The sequence below is a fragment of the Bombina bombina genome, chromosome 1 (assembly GCF_027579735.1).
Source record: "Bombina bombina isolate aBomBom1 chromosome 1, aBomBom1.pri, whole genome shotgun sequence".
NCBI lineage: Eukaryota > Metazoa > Chordata > Amphibia > Anura > Bombinatoridae > Bombina > Bombina bombina.
The window spans coordinates 1,242,302,050-1,242,323,552 of NC_069499.1; the positions used below are offsets into that span (position 1 = coordinate 1,242,302,050).

Genomic DNA, 21,503 nt, shown 5'->3' on the forward strand with positions numbered 1-21,503 from the left:
GGCTTTAACATTTAGACACATACATATACATGTTTAAAGACGTATTTGTGTATATACTGTATATACAGTACAGTATATATATATATGTATGTAGTTACAGACATATATACACGTATAAACACATAAATACATATGTATACATATATAGACATACTGTGTATATATAAGTGCATTATTTATATCCCTTTGCCATTAAGTAGATGAAAACATGATAAAACATATTTATGCAATATTCATATTTAATAAAGATTTTAACTATGCATTTACGGGAAATATTTCACATTTAATAAAGCAAATATGCTATTTTTTTCTCCATTGGCTTCTATGGGGAAAGCGAAAAGGCGATGGTGTTTCTGCGATCTCAGATGTTACGTTTTTCCCCACTTTTTTCCTCCATTGATCTCTATGGGGGGAATACGAGGAAAATTAAGTTTGCTTTTAACACTATTCGGTTTAACGCTAGCGCAAATTATGTTTTTTTGGAACATTTAATACAAACGCAAACCCGCAAGCACAAAAATGAAAATCCAAGCAGAGTTTTTGCTAACGTAAAAATATATTTATATATATATCGCACCACTTGTAATCTAGACCACTGTGTTTATTAAAAACTGATGTAAATAGTATTATGCTTAATACAAGACCAGATATTCCCAGCTTGCATTATGTTTCTTTAATAACTAAATCAGAATATGTGACGAAAAACCTAGTCAATAAGAGTATGACTTTCTGGGTCTAGAGAAAAGCTATCAATGGCTGAAGCCATATTACCTATAAACTGTTTAAAATGTCCTACCACCCCCCTTTCTGTCACTGCTCACATGGTGGTCTATTATTTTATGTGAGTCAATCTCTCTGACTTTTAGTGGGTAATTGCACATAGTTTTATCCTGGCACTTTTCTATTTCAGTCATTTTAAATGTTATTGTATTTGTGTTGTCTTTTTATTTATATATCATTCTAATTTATTTTATAAACTCACATAAATGTAAAGGGCTCCCTAACAGGTATTTTATATTATATATATATATATATATATATATATATATATATATATATATATATATATATATACGGTAAAGGGTGGGGGAGGGGCTAGAGAGTTTGTTAACAGGGAACCAATATATTATTACATTATATATAAGGTCAATTTTATAGTATTGAAATTGGATTGCCTGCCACAGATATAGAGCAAAAAAAAGCAGAACACAACTAACAAAGTAATTGTAATAAGATATACAATTGTATATTGTATGCACAATCATCCAATAGAAAATATCCATCACACGTCATTTGACAGGTGTACGCCCTCTTATGACACTGACCATGACGGTTATTCAGGAACCTTTGGATATATGATTCTATTGGTGAATTTAGTCAAATGACATGCTTGTTAACCAATCGTTAGGTATGTTGCAATCCATTGGCATCACTAGGAGGGTCTAATAGACTCATAAATATTTGGCAATAGCGGCGGCCCGCACCCCCTCTGAGGAAGTGTTTTTGTGAAACGCGCGTCAGGGGTCCTCTTGGAGTAGCTTTGTCTCTCCCTTATTTTAATCAGCTAAGCCTCGCTGTTAATAATAATTCAGTGGTAAACTCATTTTAGTTACAAGCCGAGCAGTATACTATTAATAATAAGGATAATTTAATTATAGCCCTTCGATTGTATGGGCTTTATTTAGAACTATTATGTTACTGTTGGCTGTTACAATTTAAATTTCTAATCTGAGCTTTATAAATCATAAGGGAATTAAAACCACAACTGGGCTTAGTGTTTTTAACATTAGCTTAAGCTATTGTATGTGTAGCAATTTTTTTCATTTTTCTTTTTACGTTTTTTTAATAAAGATTTAAGTATGAATGTATGATATTTATAATTTAAATGCTGACTGTGATCTTTAGGGCAGAGCTTTAAATTAATACACATATAAGAGCATACTATATACAATTGTATATCTTATTACAATTACTTTGTTAGAGGTATTTTATATACTTCGGACTGTTTTTTTTTATTTTTCATCTCACTTTCAGAGCACTCTTCTTTTTGTTCCTGCCTCCCAGCTTCAATAACATCCACAGCAAACTTTTGTTTTGTTATTAGTACTCCCTTACTTATTTTCAGTTTTTGTTTTGCATTCTCAGTTTCATCTTAAAGGGATATTTAACCCAAATGTTTTCTTTAATGATTCAGATAGAGCATGAAATTTTAAGCAACTTTCTATTTTACTCCTATTATCAATTTTTCTTCGTTCTCTTGAAAAAGTAGGAATGTAAGCTTAGGAGCCGGACCATTTTTTTGCTGCTCCTGGGCCTACCTAGATATGCAATTCAGCTAAGAATACCAAGAGAATGGAGAAATTTAGATAATGGAAGCAAATTGGAAAGTTGTTTAAAATCACATGTTCTGCCTGAATCATGAAAGGAAAAGTTTAGGTTTTATGTTCCTTTAAGGAAAATCCTTCTCTTCTTGGCTACTCTTTGGGTATCCCCCCCCACTTATGTTCTGTTACACATTTTTGCTTTGTAATCTGCATTAAAGGGACAGACTAGTGAAAATTAAACTTTTATTATTCAGATAGGGCATGCCATTTTAAAGTACTTTCCAATTTACTTTTATCATCAAATTTGCTTTGTTCCCTTGGTATTTTTGAAAAGCTAAACCTAGGTAGACTCAAACTGATTTATAAACCGTTGAAAACTGCCTCTTAGCTCAGAGCATTTTGAAAGTTTTTCACAGTTAGACAGTACTAGTCCATGTGTGTCATAGAGATAACATTGTGCTCACTCCCATGGAGTTATTTAGGAGTCTGCACTGATTGGCTATACTGCATGTCTGTCAAAAGCACTTAGATAAGGGGGCAGTGTGCAGAGGCTTAGATACAAGGTACTCCTCGATGTAAAACTTATATTAATATAACTGTGTTGGATATGCAAAACCGGGGAATGGGTAATAAAGGGATTATATATCTTTTTAAACAATAAAAATTCTGGTGTAGACTGTCCCTTTAAGAACAGCAAAACCATATAATGTAAAATATGAAAATGTCTCTTAATAATATACTGAGAATTATACCATAAAATCAGGATAACTATTATTATCATTATCATTATTGTTATCACCTTTAAAAGAATGAACATGATATTACAGAGAAATTGCCACACGGAAAGCAAGACAAACAGTTGGTCTTTTCACTGGAACCAAAAAATCCTGAGGATCCACTGGTGGATTTCGCTACTGAAAAAATTGAAGATCTGTTTGAATGGTACCAATGTATTCACCAGATAGAGCAACAAAAGGGAGCAGAGGTAAGTGGCAAAATTGACCATTTAATTTAAAGGGATATAAACCCCATTTTTTTTTTCATGATTCAGATAGAGCATTCAATTTTAAGCAGCTTCTAATTTACTCCTATTATAATTTTTTTCTTCATTCTTGGTATCTTTATTTGAAAAACAGGAATGTAAAGCTTAGGAGCCAACCCATGGGTAGCGCTTGCTGATTGGTAGCTACATTCAGCCACCAATCAGCAAGCGCTACCCAGGTGCTGAAGCCATAAAAATGGGCCTGCTCCTAAGCTTACATTCCTGCTTTTTCATATAAAGATACCAAGAGAATGCAGAAAAATTGATAATAGGAATTAATTAAAAAGTTGCTTAAAATTGCATGCTGTATCTGAATCATGAATGAAAAAAATTGGCTTTACTATCCCTTTAATTACAATAGTAGGAGTGGTTCATTCATTCTTTCACATAAAATAGGATGATGGATATGTGATTTATATATTCCATAGTATAGCATTAAAACTTTAGAATCATTCAACTCAAGCATTTTATATTAAAGGGACACTAACTGAACCCAATTTTTTTCTTTCGTGATTCATGATAGAACATGAAATTTTAAGCAACTTTCTAATTTACTCCTATTATCAAATTTTCTTCAATCTCTTGGTATCTTTATTTGAAATGCAAGAATGTAAGTTTAGATGCCGGCCCATTTTTGGTGAACAACCTGGGTTGTTCTTGCTGATTGGTGGATAAATTCATCCACCAATAAAAAAGAGCTGTCCAGAGTCTGAACTATTAAAAAAAAGCTTAGATGCCTTCTTTTTCAAATAAAGATAGCAAGAGAACGAAGAAAAAATGATAATAGGAGTAAATTAGAAAGTTGCTTAAAATTGCATGCTCTATCTGAATCACGAAAGAATTTTTTTTGGGTTCAGTGTCCCTTTAAATGCTATTTTCAAATGATTTCTTTGTGACCGCTGCTTCATAACTTCAGACTCGCCAGAAACAGGGGCCATCAAGCTCCATACGGAGCTTGTTAAATAGAGCCCATAGTGTTTCTGCAAGAAACACATCTGAATATGGAAGAAATAATGAAAATGAAGGGTTCCTGGGTTAGAGAAGTAATTGCCTCACCTAGCATTAGGAGGAAGAGAGGAGTGGCTACCCTCTTAGGCAAAAGAGCAGAGGCTGAAATAAGACACTACTAAGAGAGATCCAGAGGGGAGATTTGGAATGCTGAAAATCAGAATTGCTAAACAAGTTTTTACATTATGTAATGTATATGCACCCAACGTTTTCGACTATGAATTTTGGAATTTATTACATTCTAGCCTACTCTCTTATTCAGAAGGTTACTTGGTATTAGGAAGCGATTTTAACATGGCCCCACAATCTCCCCTGGATAGACTAAGGCAGAATAGTAAACAAGCAAAACATAAAAGGAATAACTTAGAAACAAACATATTTAAAAAAAATCAATCAGAATCTTGCGGTAAAGGATATCTGAAGGATCCAGAACCCTGAGGTACGAGACTACACTTGTTTATCTAAGGCGCATAAAACGCTATCAAGAATAGATTTATTCTTAATAGATGAACGACTATGTACATGGAAAATAAATGCAGGAATAACACCTATGATTCTGTCTGATCACTCCCCTATTTTTCTGGAATTACAATTAAATCGCTTAAAGAATATCCCTGCGAGATTCATTTTTCCATCTTATTTGGCAAATTATGCAAAATTTAAAAGACACCTAAATGATAAATTCAAAGAATATATTCACTTCAATTCCGAATACATTGATCGGACGGAAATCTTCTGGGGAGCTGCAAAGGCAGTCCTCAGAGGGGAAATAACAGCATATGCCGCCATGATATCAAAGAAATTGAAGAAAAGAGACAAAGAAGCTACTAACTTTCTGGTTAATTCATATAATCGATATCTTTTGCAGAAAACACCTTTTTACTGGGCTAATTATATCAAAGATACAGGGAAAAAAAAAAGTCTTGGCTATGATTACGGCTCACTAAGCCGAAACGAGTAAGCCAAGTGCTTTGCCTGCTACAACTCGCAATTTGCTAAGGTGCTTCCCCTTTTGTTTTTACTACTTGTCTTCAATAAAGTTGGATTTTTTATATAACCTGGAATTGGATCGCCTTTTTTTCCCCTGTATCTACACGTACTTCAGCAGATCCGGTGTTAGTTCCAGGACGGAACGATTAATTTGCCAGCACCTCTGGCTGTTCCTCATAGGCTTCAGTCCATCAATAGTGACGTCATAGGAGAGCGCCAAGGAGAAAGTACCGGAGAGCGCCAAGGAGTTGGATGCGGTTTGCCGCAGCTTGCACACGAAGACACGCTGACATAGGGTGAGTGAGGTAGGGAGCACGGCTCTCTTCGCACCGCAGGAATAGCGGAAGGTCTTCCCACCATTACAAGTAGCGTGAGTCTGTACAAAGTGTTAAGCCACTACTTAAGCCACTACTTTGACATATTGTTTTGTATTGCCTTAAAGGACTGCCAAGAGGACTTATTTATATTTATCATTAACTGTGCTTGAGAGGAATCGTATGTCAATACACACACACACACCCTTCTTTGCTAATTATATCAAAGCCAAAAATGAAAGAGAGGCTTTAGCACTGCTTCTAGAAACGCAAAGAGATCTGAGGTTTCAGGCTAAAATGTATTGGTTCGGGAACAAATCTGGTAAATTACTAGCCAAGTTAGTCAAGGGAGAAAAAAAGGCTACCCTGATTGAAAAAATACAACATGAAGGGAAGACTCTTACAAAAATAGAAGATATCTCAGAGGCATTTACAAAATATTACAAGGATCTTTATTCTGTAAGACCCACTGATGAAGATCAATTCGCGGAATTCTGGAGCAGAATAAGCTGCCCCGCGGAAACAATTAATAATCTGAATAGTCCAATATCTGAGGAGGAAGTTAGGAAAACGATCTCTGAGATGTCCTTAAATAAAGCAGCAGGCCCTGACGGGATTCCTAATGAGGTTTAAAAGATATTAGCTCAAGAAATTGTTCCTTACTTGTGCAACCTCTACAATGATTTTTACATTAATGGTAAAACTATACCATCTAGTTTCTCTGCTTCACTTACCACTCTACTCCTTAAGGGGAGAAAAGATCCCACCCATAAGGAGTCATATCAGCCTATTGCTCTCTTGAATTCGGAGTATAAGATCTTGGCCTCAATTTTAGCACGTAGACTTCAGCGTGGTCTCTCACACATTATTCATACGAATCAAGGGTTTCTGTACCAACGAAACTCTGCTTCTAAAATAAGAGAAGTTTTAATGACAACAGAATATTTCTGGAATCAGGAGACGGAAAGTGGAGGGAGGATAGAGGGCACCCCGGACCTTGCAATAATTGCAATTGATGCTGAAAAAGCCTTCGACTCAGTTTATTTTAGTCATTTGTTTACTTCCTTAGACAAATTTGGGTTTAAAGATAAATTTATCAGTTTTATAAAAAATGTATACAAGGGACCTCGAACGAGATTGATAGTTAATAATTCTTTATCTCCAGAAATTGAAATTAAGAGGGGAACGTGTCAGGGCTGCCCTCTGTCACCCCTTCTCTTTGACATAGCCATAGAATCCCTAGCGCTTATGATTAGACACTCTCTTGAGGGTATCAAGATAGGTAAACATGAGATGAAAATCGCATTATATGCGGATGATATACTCCTTTATATTGCAAACACTAAGATAAATATACCTAAACATTTGCGCATAATAGATCAATTTGGTTCTTTCTCGGGATACAAAATAAATACGTCTAAATCTGAGATATATCGGCTTAAGAAGAATACCAATTCAATACAGGATAGTCCGTTCAAAGTGGTCTCTGAATCATTTAAATACCTAGGAATAATGATCCCCGTTAAACCCACAGAGTTATATAAACTCAACATAATGCCAATCTTGTTAAACATACGTGAGAAAATGAAAATCTGGCAAAATGTATCAATATCATTATCCGGAAGAATAGCACTATATAAAATGGTTCTTCTTCCAAAACTTTTATACATTTTACAAAATACTCCAATCATAGTCTTTGAAAAAGATATTCATTCACTTAATAGTGCAGTTAGAAGTTTTATATGGCAAGGGAAGAGATCTAGGATATCTTTATCTAAATTATCCCTTGCGAAAGAACATGGAGGCTTAGCTCTTCCTGACATTAGATTATACAACTTGGTCTTCTTGGCACGAACAGTGACTGACTGGTTTCTTTCTAAAAATTATGTGTCGAACATATTATTAGAAGAAAATATATGTTATCCATTTCTCCCAACAGGGTTGGCTCATTGTGAGCCAAAAGCATTACCTTCTGAAATCAAGAGGCTCAAAACTATCCTGAATCCCATAAAGGCTTGGTGGAAAATAGGGACCCTGTTAGAAATTAAATGCAATACCTCAATATATGCCAATAAAGGGGAACCCAAAATTTCAACCTGGCCTGAATTCCGTAATTTTTGACAAATGGTCCTCCTTAGGTTTGGAGAGAGTCCAGCAACTTATCAAGAAGGAAACAAATTCCGTAAAAACATTTGAGGAATTGAAAAATGAATTTAAGTTATTGAACAAAGAGTTTTTCGCATACTTACAAATAAGACATTTTATCTCAGAATTGGTCAGAGATGTAGGCTGGTCTTGGGCATTGAGAAAATTGGAAAGTTGGCTGTTGTTAATCAAAAGTAGGTGCATGTCAATTACTCCTTGTTATTTACTTCTCAGTGTTAATAAAGGAGTTCCTTTCTTAGAACAGATAGTGCTTGATTGCAATAGGTTAATCGCTCCTAATACCCTAGACTCAAAATTTATACAAAAATCAATCAGAAAAGTAACTTGGGCTACTCTTTCCGCCACTTGGAGGGAAGCACATGTTAAACTATTGCATAGAGCATATTTCACCCCAGAAAAAGGTCACAAATTACATAATTTAAATTATAACAAATGTCCAAAATGCTCCCTCCACGGAGCAGACTTGGTACATATGACATGGAATTGCCCGAAAATTAGGCAATTCTGGTATAAATTAGAATTCTGGTTTAACAATTCATTGAAAGTCACCCCTCTGGCCCTCACATTGACACAAATTATATTCTGTATAAAACAGAGTGAAGAACAAAAACCTCAGGAAAAATTAATAATTTTGTCAATTTTAGCAGCCAGATATTATATATTCAAGTGCTGGAAAAAACATAGGGTTCCCACAATTCTAGAAGTTAGAAATTGTCTCAAAAAACAGTGCATGTTAGAACAGAGAGATACCAACATAAATAATGAAGAAGACATCAAATTTTTTTTCAGGAACTGGGCAGTTTTTATCAAAGGATATCCAACGACTGAAATAGAGTATATGATCTTTCCATTTAGGAACTCATAATTAGTATTGCTTAGTGCCTGGTAACAGGAGGGGAATGGGCGAGAGGGAAGAGGGGATATCCTTCTTATTTTCTTCCTCTTTTTTTGTTTTTTTTTGTTTTTTTGTTGTTGTGATGTAATGAGAACAAGGTCTGTTTGTTTCACTTAAGGATAAAATTGAATATACTTGTTCTTAATTTTTTGTGATTGTTGTTTTCTTTCTGTAAACTATTGCTGATAATAAAAATTAATTTAAAAAAAAATAAAAATATGCTCTGTCTGAATCACAAAAGAGACTTAAAGGGATTTCATATCCCTTTAAGTAAATAATGTTAATATTTTTTGGGTTATTTAGAAGTGATAATATGTTAAGTGAACTTTATCAAATGGCAATATGAAATAGTCAGCTTACACTATGAGGGATATTTATCAAGCTGTCAACCGCAAATACGCTGGAATTCTGCAGCGTAATTGTGGTGAGCCTGATTCAACCTAGTTATCAAAGCCTACAGACTGGGAAAAGTTGAAATTTGTGACGTAACATACGATCCGCCGGTCTCAGTCCGACACAGATCGATGCTTACATCATTACAGATGTTCCGAAAAAAATTTGGCACTATCTGACAACTATTGCTAGTTAACAAATTTCTAACAGGTACGCTCGCCACTATTCCTGCCCAGCGTACGTGGTTTTTAATCCGCCTCCCTGGAGGCCGCGGATGCCATAGGAATCAATGGGAGTCTGAAAGCAGCAAAAGCTTATGTTCAATGTTGGCTGATTGGAATAGCCAATAGAATGTGAGCTCAATCCTTTTGGCTGATTGGATCAGCCAATAGGATAAAAGCTCAAACCTATTGTCTGATTGCAACAGCCAATAGGATTTTTTCCACCTTAATTCCTATTGGCTGATAGAATTCTATCAGCCAATTGGGATGTAAGAGACGCCATCTTGGATGACGTCATTTAAAGGAAACTTCATTCTTCAAGAGACGTTGTAAGAAGAGGATGCTCCGCGCCAGATGTCTTGAAGATGGAGCCGCTCTGTGCCGTATGGATGAAGATAGAAGATGCTGTCTGGATGAAGACTTCTGCCCAGTTGGATGAAGACTTTGGACCGCTTGGATGAAGACTTCTGCCGGCTTCGCTGAGGACTTCTGCCGCTTCGATGAGGATGGATGTCCGGTCTTCGAAAACTGTAAGTTGAGCTTCGGGGGTTAGTGTTAGGTTTTTTTAAGGGTTTATTGGGTGGGTTTTAATTTTAGATTAGGGACTTTGGCTGAAAAAGAGATAAATGACCTTTTAAGGGCAATGCCCATCCAAATGGGGGCAATGGGGAGCTTAGGTTTTTTAGATTTAGGTTTTTATTTGCGGGGTTTGGTTGTGTGGGTGGTGGGTTTTACTGTTTGGGGGTGTTTGTATTTTATTTTACAGATAAAAGAGCTGATTTCTTTGGGGCAATGCCCCGCAAAAGGCCCTTTTAAGGGCCATTGGTAGTTTAGTGTAGGCTAGGGGTTTTTTATTTTGGGGGGGCTTTTTTATTTTGATAGGGCTATTAGATTAGGTGTAATTAGTTTAAATATTTGATCATTTCTTTTTTATTTTGTGTAACTTAGTGTTTTTATTTTGTGTAACTTAGTGTTTTTATTTTATTGCAATTTAATAATTCTTTATAGTAGATTTAAATAAATTGAATAGGGTTAGGTTTTCAAATATGTAATATAGTTAATTTAATTGTTAGTTTAATGTAATTTTAGTATAATAGTTAGGGTAGGTTAATTATTAGTTTAATAAAGTTTAATGTAATTTTAGTAGAATAGTTAGGGTAGGTTAATTAATAGTTTAATATAGTTTATTTTAATTCTACTCTTTAAATTTATTATAAAATAGGGATGAGTTAATATTTAATGTAAAGTTAGCAGGTTGTTAAGGGTTTAATAGCTTAATTTAGTTTATGGCGATGTGGGGGACTGACGGTTTAGGGGTTAATAGGTTTAGTAAGTGGTAGTGATGTGGGAGGCCAGGGATTTAGGGTTTAATACATTTATTTAGTTGCGGAGGGCTCCGGGTGTGGGGGGATAGGGTTAATAACTTTATTAGAGTTGCGGTGGGCTCCGAGAGCGGCGGGATAGGGGTTAATAAGTTTATTTAGTTGTGGCCGGGTCCGGGAGCAGCGGGATAGGGGTTAAACATTTTAGTATAGTGGCGGTGTTTAGTGACAGGATATAAATAAAGTTGGGAAAAAGCAGAATAGTAGCGAGATCCGTGGCGTCCAGCTCATGGGGCACGCAACAATTGGAGGAAGCTGTAAACGTCATCCATATGCTAAATACAGTAGTAGCTGCAGGCAGAGGATTGGCGTTATGTTTTTCATAACACAATGGTAAATATTTTAAAAAAGAAGCGTCTTTGTAGTTTAATGAAAGAAAGTGCCCCTGTTTTTAAGATTCTTTTTTGATACTGGGCTTAAATACATTAAAGTTTACAATCACTTTAATGTTGAACTACCCAGCACTGCTAAACCTTCTGTGCCTGGTGCAAATACAAATTAAATTTCTATGTTTTTAACATGGTGTAATTGTTTTATTTATTGATTGATTTGTTTTAGTTTCCTATGCATTGTATTTCTACAACTTTACGTCTTGTAGTTCAAGATAACTTTGCTGGTGTATAAGCTGCAAAAAAAAAATTAGACAGACCTACAGAAGAGCATATTTTATACTGCACTGAGCTGTGGAGAAACCTTCACCATTCCAAAAGATTACATTGATCAACCTTCTCACATATACTGCAAGATACATTTTAGATAATAAACAGTACAAAATAAAAATAGAAATTTTCCATACTGCTGACTGACAAAGGTCAGATGGTGATGCCTCTGCTTCCATTGCCCATGAAGTTGAGGCAGCCATGTTGCATGAGTCCTGAGAGCCTCTATAACTGGAACTCCTTTGACTGCTAGTTAACAACAGTCCGATGCTCATCGCCCCATACTTGGTGTGCGGCTTTTTGACAGCTTTTTTTATAAATAAGGAGATCATATTCAGGTCCGCGGCCGCGATGTTAGTCGAGCGTATTGGTGCCATTGAATGCAGCATAGTTGACGGCTTGATAATTCGGCCTCTATATCTATATGTGCTGAAAATTAATTCTGTAGAATCATACTACATAAAGCATCAGTATTTGGTCATAAAAATGTTAACTTATGTATGAATGTTGGAATTTAATTTGCTAAATTTCTTAATTTTCGATTTGTGCAGAAAGTCAAATTGTTAATCCTGTTTCACCTAAAAAAGTTTTCATGAGCTGATAGGATTTTAATGTTATGATGAACTTAGATAGAAAATGCAGTATGAGTTTCAACTCAAATATATAGCATATGGATGTAAGAACATTTTTCCTGGCCAGAATGGCACATACACAACTTACTATACAACCTTAAAGGGATACTAACCCCTCATTTTTTCTTTCATGATTCAGATAGAGCATGCAATTTTAAGCAACGTTCTAATTTACTCCTATTATCAATTTTTCTTTGCTCTCATGTTATCTTGATTTGAAAAAGCAGTAATAAAAGGTTAGGAGCCGGCCCATTTTTTAGTTCAGCACCTTGGTAGAGCTGCTGATTGGTTTGCTACATTTAGCCACAAATCAGCAAGTGCTACCCATGTGCTGAACAAAAAATGGTCTGGCTCTAAAGCTTACAGTACTGCTTTTTCAAATCAAGATAGCATGAGAACAAAGAAAAATTGATAATAGGAGTAAATTAGAAAGGTTCTTAAAATCTCATGCTCTATCTGAATCATGAAATAAAAAAATTGGGTTTAGTATCCCTTTAATAAATATATTTATTTCTAAAAGTAAATGAATAAAACTAGGAAGAACCTAAATTATTTGTATTCCAATAATGAAGAGCTCTAGATCAATCCGGGTTTAGAAATCTGACAATAAGCAAGTTTTATAAATGCAAGTTTTATAAATTATTGGTATAGTTCTTGCTCCTTGAAATAAATAGTGAAGTTTAAAGTGATTGTAAAGTTTAATGAATTTAAGCCCACTATAAAAAAAAAAATCTTAAAAATAAGGGCACTTTAATTCACTAAATTTTACGACGTTTCTTTTTTAAAATACTTACTATTATGGTAAATATAACGCTGATCCTCCATCCACATCTCCTACTGTATTGAGCATATAGATGACAAATCCAGCTTCCTCCAATCGTTCCGTGCCCCCTTTGGCGTCCAGCTCATGGGGCACGCAACAATTGGAGGAAGCTGTAAACGTCATCCATATGCTAAATACAGTAGTAGCTGCAGGCAGAGGATTGGCGTTATGTTTTTCATAACACAATGGTAAATATTTTAAAAAAGAAGCGTCTTTGTAGTTTAATGAAAGAAAGTGCCCCTGTTTTTAAGATTCTTTTTTGATACTGGGCTTAAATACATTAAAGTTTACAATCACTTTAATGTTGAACTACCCAGCACTGCTAAACCTTCTGTGCCTGATGCAAATACAAATTAAATTGCTATGTTTTTAACATGGTGTAATTGTTTTATTTATTGATTGATTTGTTTTAGTTTCCTATGCATTGTATTTCTACAACTTTATGTCTTGTAGTTCAAGATAACTTTGCTGGTGTATAAGCTGCAAAAAAAAATTAGACAGACCTACAGAAGAGCATATTTTATACTGCACTGAGCTGTGGAGAAACCTTCACCATTCCAAAAGATTACATTGATCAACCTTCTCACATATACTGCAAGATACATTTTAGATAATAAACAGTACAAAATAAAAATAGAAATTTTCCATACTGCTGACTGACAAAGGTCAGATGGTGATGCCTCTGCTTCCATTGCCCATGAAGTTGAGGCAGCCATGTTGCATGAGTCCTGAGAGCCTCTATAACTGGAATTCCTTTGAGTTGATAAGCTTAGAAATATATTGGAATATCCAAGCAGGAATAGAAGTATTTGCTGGGTTAAGACCTTTATGATATTTCTGAGAGACAACTAACAGGATAGGTGTATTCTTTTAGAAATAAAATTCTGGAACTGTGTGTAACAACCTTGTATTTATAAAGTACAAAGTATGGTTTTGAAATCTTCTTGCAGAAGGAATAGCCATAAGAAATATGGCTTTAAGAGTAAAAGACTAATAAAAGAGAGACTTTGCCCAAAGGCCAAAGAGGGATTTCTAGAGGTATGCTACAGCAAATCTTAAGGTGGTGTAATTCATCTTTTTGTAGGATTAATACTAGTTAAAGTTTAAAGGGGCACTCAAGTCAAAATTAAACTTTAATTATTCAGATAGAGCATGCCATTTTTTTTTTTATAAATTCGTTTTTATTCGATTCCGACAAAATATTCACTTCCTACCAATTGTAGGTTTCTATTGCGCCACGCAGGGCATCATAATACCACAATCAAAAGTAAGTACATTGTTATTTAACAAAGTTAAAAAAAGAGAGAAAAAAAAGGAAAAAAAGAAGAAAGAAAAGAACAAGTTACAATTCTTCCTATCTTGTAACCTTTTATCTTATCAGCTTACAGCTCTGGTTTTTACCTCTTTTGTTTTATGCCCTGAAAGCTTGCCTATGTAGAATTTATTGTATTTCGGTTTATACTATTTTAGTATGGCTGTGTTGGGATTCCAGAGTTTCCTGGCTTAGCGCTCAGGTAGGGTTTTCTTTGATTTATATGAGGCGGAGGGGGAATGGGGAGGGGGTGGGGAGGGAGCGGAGCTGGGTAGGAAGAAAACGAGAGAAAAAGAGAAGAAAAAAAAAAAGAGGGGAGTAGAAGGAATTAGGGGGTCTTTATGTTGTCTCCTCTCTTAACATATTATATTTTTACCACATTCCTAGGAGTACTAGGTCTGAGTTTCTAAATGGATAAATTAGATAGTCTATTTCCTCTTTTGGGAAGATCTTTATAAATGATGACCATTTTCGAAAGAATCTATTAACATCACGAGGTTTAAATAATTTTGTATCGTGTTGTTCAAGTATACATTGCTTTTTTAGGCAATTTCTGATCTCTGGGATACTAGGGGTTGATATTTGTTTCCATTTTTTAAATATCAGATATCTTGCTGCTAGTATAGTAGAGTAGTATAGTATAGTATAGTATAGTAGGCCTCTCATCTGTTCCGAGAAATATTATATTAGTAAATGAGAGAGCTATATTAGTTATTCCCACTCTTCTATTTAACCAGTATTCAACTTTATTCCACATTATTCTCACCTTTGGGCATTCCCACAACATGTGCTTAAGGCTGGCCGCTTCTAAGGAACATTTTGGACATTTATTAAATTGAGGATTGCCCCATCTATGTTCTTTTTCAGGGGTAAAATACGTCATGTTCAAAAGTTTCATATGTGCTTCCCTCCATGTGGAGGAGAGTGTTGTTTGACTAACCTTCAGTATGGATTTTTGGACATAACCCTCCTCTAGATAATCAGGCCCTGTGACTGAGGCCCATTTTAATTCAATTTTTGTTATGTTATCAGGACCTTTTCTTGAATTTAACATTTGATAGCAGGGAGATATAGACAACTGTCCTTTGTTGACCAGGCATAACCAATCTTCAAGTGGCCCCAGTGACCAATTCCAGCCTGATATGTCTGTTAACTTCCAGATGTAATGCCTCACTTGGAGGTAGGCAAAGAAGTCTTTTTGTGAGAGGTTAAATTTTGTTCTAAGGTCTGAAAATGATTTTATACATTTCTCTGTTATATCTATTAGTTGCACTACTCTTTCGAGGCCTCTTATCTGCCATCTTTGGAGGGGTGATATTTGTAAGCCTAGTTCAAATTGTGGGTTGCCTCTTAAAGGTAGGTAACTAGAGGTTCTCTCATTTATTTTTAATAGTTTGCATATTTTTAACCATGCTTTAATTGGTATGATGATAGAGCGAAATTTCTTAATTCTCTTTGGTATTTCACTAATTTTATTATGTATTAATGCTGTGGGAAAGTAAGGGAAACTTATATTTTTCTCTAAGTCATTATCTGTTACGTAATCCTTTAAACAGATCCAGTCTGTTACTATTCGAGCTAAAAATGCAAGATTATAAAGAGACAAGTCTGGTAAGGCACATCCTCCATAATTTTTAGGTAGAGAAAGTTTTTCTAGGGAGATTCTAGGTTTCCTGTCTTGCCATAGAAATTTTCTAAGTGCAATATTTAAAAGTTTAACATCTTTCTGTTTCAGAATCATTGGTATATTTTGACAGATGTAGAGAATTTTTGGTAATAGTATCATTTTATATAGGGCAATTTGCCCAGAGAGTGATATAGGGAGGTTCTGCCAATTTTTCATTGTTTCTCTAATGTTCTTTAGAATTGGGGGTATGTTATAAGAGTACCATTGTTCTGGATTTGAAGTAACTATGATACCAAGGTATTTAAATGAATGTTCTGCTATTTTAAACGGAATATTATCTATATGTTGTTCTGGAGGTCTTAACCAGTAAAGTTCGGATTTGTTAGTATTGACCTTATATCCCGCGAATGAGCCAAATTGAGTTATAATAGTCAATAGTTTAGGAATATTTGACTGTATGTTTCTCATATAAATTAAAATATCATCCGCGTATAGCGCAATTTTGAGTTCTTTTTTTCTTATTTTAATACCTTCAATCTCTTGTCTAATTAAAATTGCTAGAGGTTCAATTGCGATATTGAACAACAGCGGGGACAAAGGACAGCCTTGTCTTGTGCCTTTTGCGAGATGAATTTCTGGTGATTGTCTGGTGTTGATTAATAGCCTAGTATGAGCTTTTTCATAAAGATTTTTGATAAATTTAGGAAACTGGCCTCTAAATCCAAATTGAGAAAGCGTGTGTAGTAGGTGATCATGATTAACCGAATCGAATGCCTTTTCGGCATCGATTGTGATTATTGCCTTATCAGTATCACTTTGTTCACCTCCTTGAGCTTGAGTTGGCTCTATATTAATATAATCGATGGTGAGAAATAGCTCACGGATTTTAGCGGAGGAATTTCTATTTATCAAAAATCCAGCTTGGTTTTTATGGATTATGTGCGCAAGGGCAGATTGTAATCTACGTGCTAGAATGGATGTCAAGAGTTTATAATCTGTATTTAGCAGAGCGATAGGTCTATATGATTCTTTCTGAGTGGGGTCTTTTCCAGGTTTTAGAATGAGGGTAGTATATGAAGCTGAAAAGTTGGCAGATAATGTGGAACCCTCCCTGTATATATTATTAAATAGATTAGTTATGTAAGGAGCTATACTAGGGGCTAATAGTTTATAAAATTCGCTAGGGAGGGCATCCGGGCCTGCCGCTTTATTAATGGGCAGATCTTCTATTCCCCTTATTACTTCTAGCTCAGTGATAGGGAGGTTAATTATTGTGTTCATTTCCTCTGAGATACTTGGATAAGAGATTTGTTTCCAAAAATCCTCACTTTCTCTAATATTAAATTGGCCTGGAGAGTATAGGTCTTGATAATATTCTACCATTATTTTTAAAATTTCTTCTGAATCTGAGAGTAGTTTATCATCTTTCTGAATGAGTTCTATTGGAGTATGCCCTTTATCTTGTTTCACTAGTCTGGAGAGTAGTTTACCTGCCTTGTTCCCGTATTTATATAGTTGTGATTGAAGTCTCAATTCTTGTTGAGTCGCATTGTGAAGTAAAAAAGAGTCTCTTTCCTGTTTTGCTTGTGTGTAGTTATTCCAGGTTGAAGGTGTTTTATTGACTATGTAGCTGTTATATGTGTTAGATAATGTTTTCATGATATTTTCTTCCTTTTTTTTTATAGCTCTTAGTTCTATTAATATTGTATGCTAATATCTCTCCTCTCATAACTGCCTTTGCAGCTTCCCAGAATATTATTGGCCGAGTTATATATTCCTTATTGAAGCGAACATATTCTTCAAATTTTAATTTTAACATTGTTTTAAATTCAGGGTCAGTAGCCAAATATTGAGGGAAGAAGAATCGATTATTTTTAGATTTAGCATCATATGGGCTAATTTCAATAGTTATTGGAGCATGGTCCGAAATTGCGATCGGTAAGATACTAGCTTTAATTTTTTAATTCAACAACTTCTCATCAATTAAAAATAGATCAATTCTCGAGAGAGATTTATGAGCCTTTGATAGGCAGGTAAAGCTTCTACTGTCAGGATTTTGCACTCTCCAGATGTCTTTTACTCTTAAGTTGTTATATAATTTATTAAAAATTTTTGCTTCTAAGTTATCTTTTTTTGTTTTCAATATTGTAGCATTGAATCTAAGTTTGTCTAAAGCATATTGTGGTGATATATTAAAATCTCCTCCAATTATTAACATCCCTTCTATTTTTGAAAGTATTTTATTTTGTAGATTATCCCAGAAACCATGGTCTATGATATTTGGAGCATATATATTGCATAATGTATATGTGGTGTTACCGCTTTTAATTTTTACTATTAAAAACCTACCCTCTGTGTCAACTTTGAGTACCGTAGAGGTTACTTTCATTTTTTTTTCCTAGTAAGATTGCTACTCCTCTTTTCCTTCCCAGTGCTGGGGAAGCTATGACTTCTCCAACCCAGGATCTTTTCAACTTATATACTTCTTCCAATTTAATATGGGTTTCTTGAAGGAAGGCAACATTGACCTTTAATTTTTTGAGATATGATACAATTGTATTTCTTTTTATTGGGGATGTTAGCCCACCTATATTCCAGGAAGCCATTTTGTAAGCGTTCTCTGTCATTGTTATTTAGAGGAGATAGAAGGAAACAAAAAAAAAAAGAAACAAGGAAAGGAAGGGGGGAAAAAGAAGAAGGGGGGCCCAGCGTCTCCACACCTCCTCCACCCCCTCCCCCACGGGTCCCCTCCGCCGGCCCTAAGGAATTTCCCAAAAGCTCACCCTCAATAGATGCATAATTAGTCTGAATATTTCTGACCAATGTATCGTCCCTATTTATGGACTGGTTATACATTGCAAGATTCTGTATCAAATGCCTTATTAGACTTAATTTATATTTTGAAGTAGCTATTTACCCCTTTTGCCCAGTGTCTGGGGTATAGCTTGTGTTATATATTTTTTGGCTTCCTTAGCTGATTCAAAGATTTGAGTATCCTCACTTATTGTTATTTTGAGTTGGCTGGGTAGATTAGAGTAGCTTGGTAGCCTTGATTTATTAATCTTGTGCATATTGGAGCTAATTCTCTCCTCTTAACTGAGGTTTCCATTGAAAAATCTTGAAAAATCATGATTTTAATGTTCCCCATTAGTATGGGTTGATTTTGTCTAAAGTGTTGGAGCAGAGTGAGCTTATCTTGGTAATTGAGTAGTTTAGCTATAATAGGTCTAGGGCGAGCTTTCGTTCTTTCCGGGTTATACCACCCTAACCTATGAACTCTTTCAATTACAATTTGGGGATACGTTTGTGGTATTTGTAAGAGTTGTGGAATTGTTACTGTGATTAACTTATTTAGATCCTCGTACTGTTTTTCCTCGGGGACTCCAATTATTCTAATGTTGTTCCTGCGTGCCTGATTCTCTAGATCTTCTATTTTTAATTGCATTCTCAGTACTTTGGCATTTATTTCCTTTAGGTTAGAGTTATGGTTCAGGGTAGTATCCTCTATGTCAGATATTCTCTGCTCTACCTCAGTGATTCTATTGGAGAACTGGTGTATTTCTGTGGTTAAAGAATTTATATCTTGTTTGATCTCGTCTCTTAATTGTTCAAACTTAGGAGAAAGGGCTTCTGATATTTTGGTGACCAAAGTTTGTATGTCCAAGTGTTCGTACGTAGGTGAGGGAGTATTTATGTGCGTCTCTGCTATATTATCTTGTGTATTTTTGTGTTTTCTCTCTCTTTGCTTGGCTGCCATGGCTGAGGGAGGAGTCTTAAGTTGTGCGGTGATATATTTATCCATAAATTGTGCAAAATGGTGTAAATGTGATTATAAATCACGGTGAGGAAGATTAGGTAAACCAAGGTTGTGATGTTAGATTGTGATGTGACAGGGGGGAGAGTGAGGTGAGAGGGAAAAAAAAAAAAAAAAAAAAGGGGGAGTGTGTTTAAAGTAAAAACTTATTTAGAACAGCTCATTTGTGAGAATAAGTGGTTAAGTTCTTAATAAAAGTATATTCGGTGTAGTGTTGTGCACAGCAAAAGTAAAAGTGTAAGTCTTCGTCTTTTTACAGTGAGTGAGAGTGTATTTATGTTTCTTTTCCCTCTTTTCCCTCTTCCCTTCCTTTATCTATGTGTTTATAAAATTCTTATTAGGCCCTTTTAAGTTAAGCGATATTATGCAGCTTGAGTTTACCACCCAATCTAGTTTTGTGTCTTGATATTTATAAGGAGTTTGCCGTAAGCAATTGTTATCAATCCTATCCCATAGGTTATAACACTATTTTTGTAACTATTAGTCTCAGTACAAGTTCCTTTTTTTGGCCAAGTTAAGTTCAATCTATTTAAACTCTGTGGGTTCTTAAGCCAATTCTGCTTTTGTTCAATTTGTACCTTCACAGGTTAATATATTCTGTAGTAATTCCTTTCACCTAATATGTATACACTGTGTTCATGTAGTATCAGTTTTTACATCATTACAAGTTTCAGTTTCATAAACAGATAATAATCAACATAATATAAATGATACTTTAGTCTTCACGTTATAGTGAGTTTTTTTTAAGTTTTACATTATAAATCCAGTAACAATTGAGAATTGCAATTAAACTTCCCTAGATGAAAAAAGAAAAAGACAAAAAGAAAATGTATATATATTTCCCTTCCTTTTTTTCCCCCTTCCCCCTATATATTTTTATAATGTAGGTAGTTAGTTTAGCCCAGAGTTTCAATTATTAGTTAAATATTTATTTGTGTACTCTAGGCAGCTTTTCCTGTGTCATGAGAATTTAAGGCTACTGCTATCTACTAGTATCTTCAATGTGTTCTTGTAAATAATGTTTCTCTTTTGGTCTATAGTAACATGTATCAATTTTAATATATATCAAGCTAGGTAGAAAAGCTTTCCTTCTTAATATGTAACTTGTATTTTTCTCTCTCTCTCACTCCTCTCCTCCCAGCTGTCTTAGAACATAACCAACAAGCAAAAACATATATCAATATTTTGTTCATGCAAAAGGGATCAATAATTTGTTTAAGGTAGGACATACACTTATTTTTAAAATTTTAGCTCTATTCATTTTTATCCCATTATCCAAGGAGGTTTGCTATAATAAATTCAATGCTACAAACTATAAGTACCCAGCAGATGCAATATAAAAGGAAAAAGAGAGAGAAATAGTTAACAAGTAATTATGAGCAGACAAAAGAAAGTTAGCAAGAAACACTTAAGTTTTGCTTTGTTCTTAGCTTTTCTTTTAAGTCCTCTCTTTCTTTTTGCGCTTCCAATCCCTCCCTTTTCCTTTCTAATCCCCTCTCTCTTCCGAGGACTTAGCTTGTATTTTCCCTTCCTTCAGGGTAGCTTTATATTGCTGTTAAATTCACAGCTAACAGTTTATGGTAATAGTTCAGTTCTAGGTTCTCTACAAAAGTTTTCCTTTTTTCCTCTCTTTCTCCCTCCTGCTGAAAGTGAAAAATAGAAAATTATACCTGGTCTGTTCTGCAGGTTATCTTAAGTCCCTCTTTGTCCAGGATCCAATTCTGAGGCAGCTTTTGGTCTCCCCCACGCAGCACCGGTGGGGGGGAGTAATTCACAGGAGCGGAGTTTTCCCCAGCCAAACCAGGCAGGGTTATTTCAAGAGGTATGGATCTGTCGTTTGATGTAGATTTACCTTGCCTGGTTAGTATAGGCTTCTGCTGAGTGTGGAGAATACTTGACCC

At 35.0% G+C, this 21,503-nt stretch overlaps 1 protein-coding gene across 2 annotated transcripts in view; it reads left to right on the forward strand.

Moving 5' to 3' along the window:
* Positions 1 to 21,503, forward strand: part of PLCG2 (phospholipase C gamma 2) — a 438,832-nt gene that overhangs the window by 335,484 nt on the left and 81,845 nt on the right. For both annotated transcript variants that reach the window (XM_053700715.1, XM_053700707.1), the window contains one exon: positions 3,152 to 3,309. In XM_053700715.1, coding sequence (XP_053556690.1) covers positions 3,152 to 3,309 — 158 coding nt within the window. The remainder of the gene's footprint in view (positions 1 to 3,151; positions 3,310 to 21,503) is intronic.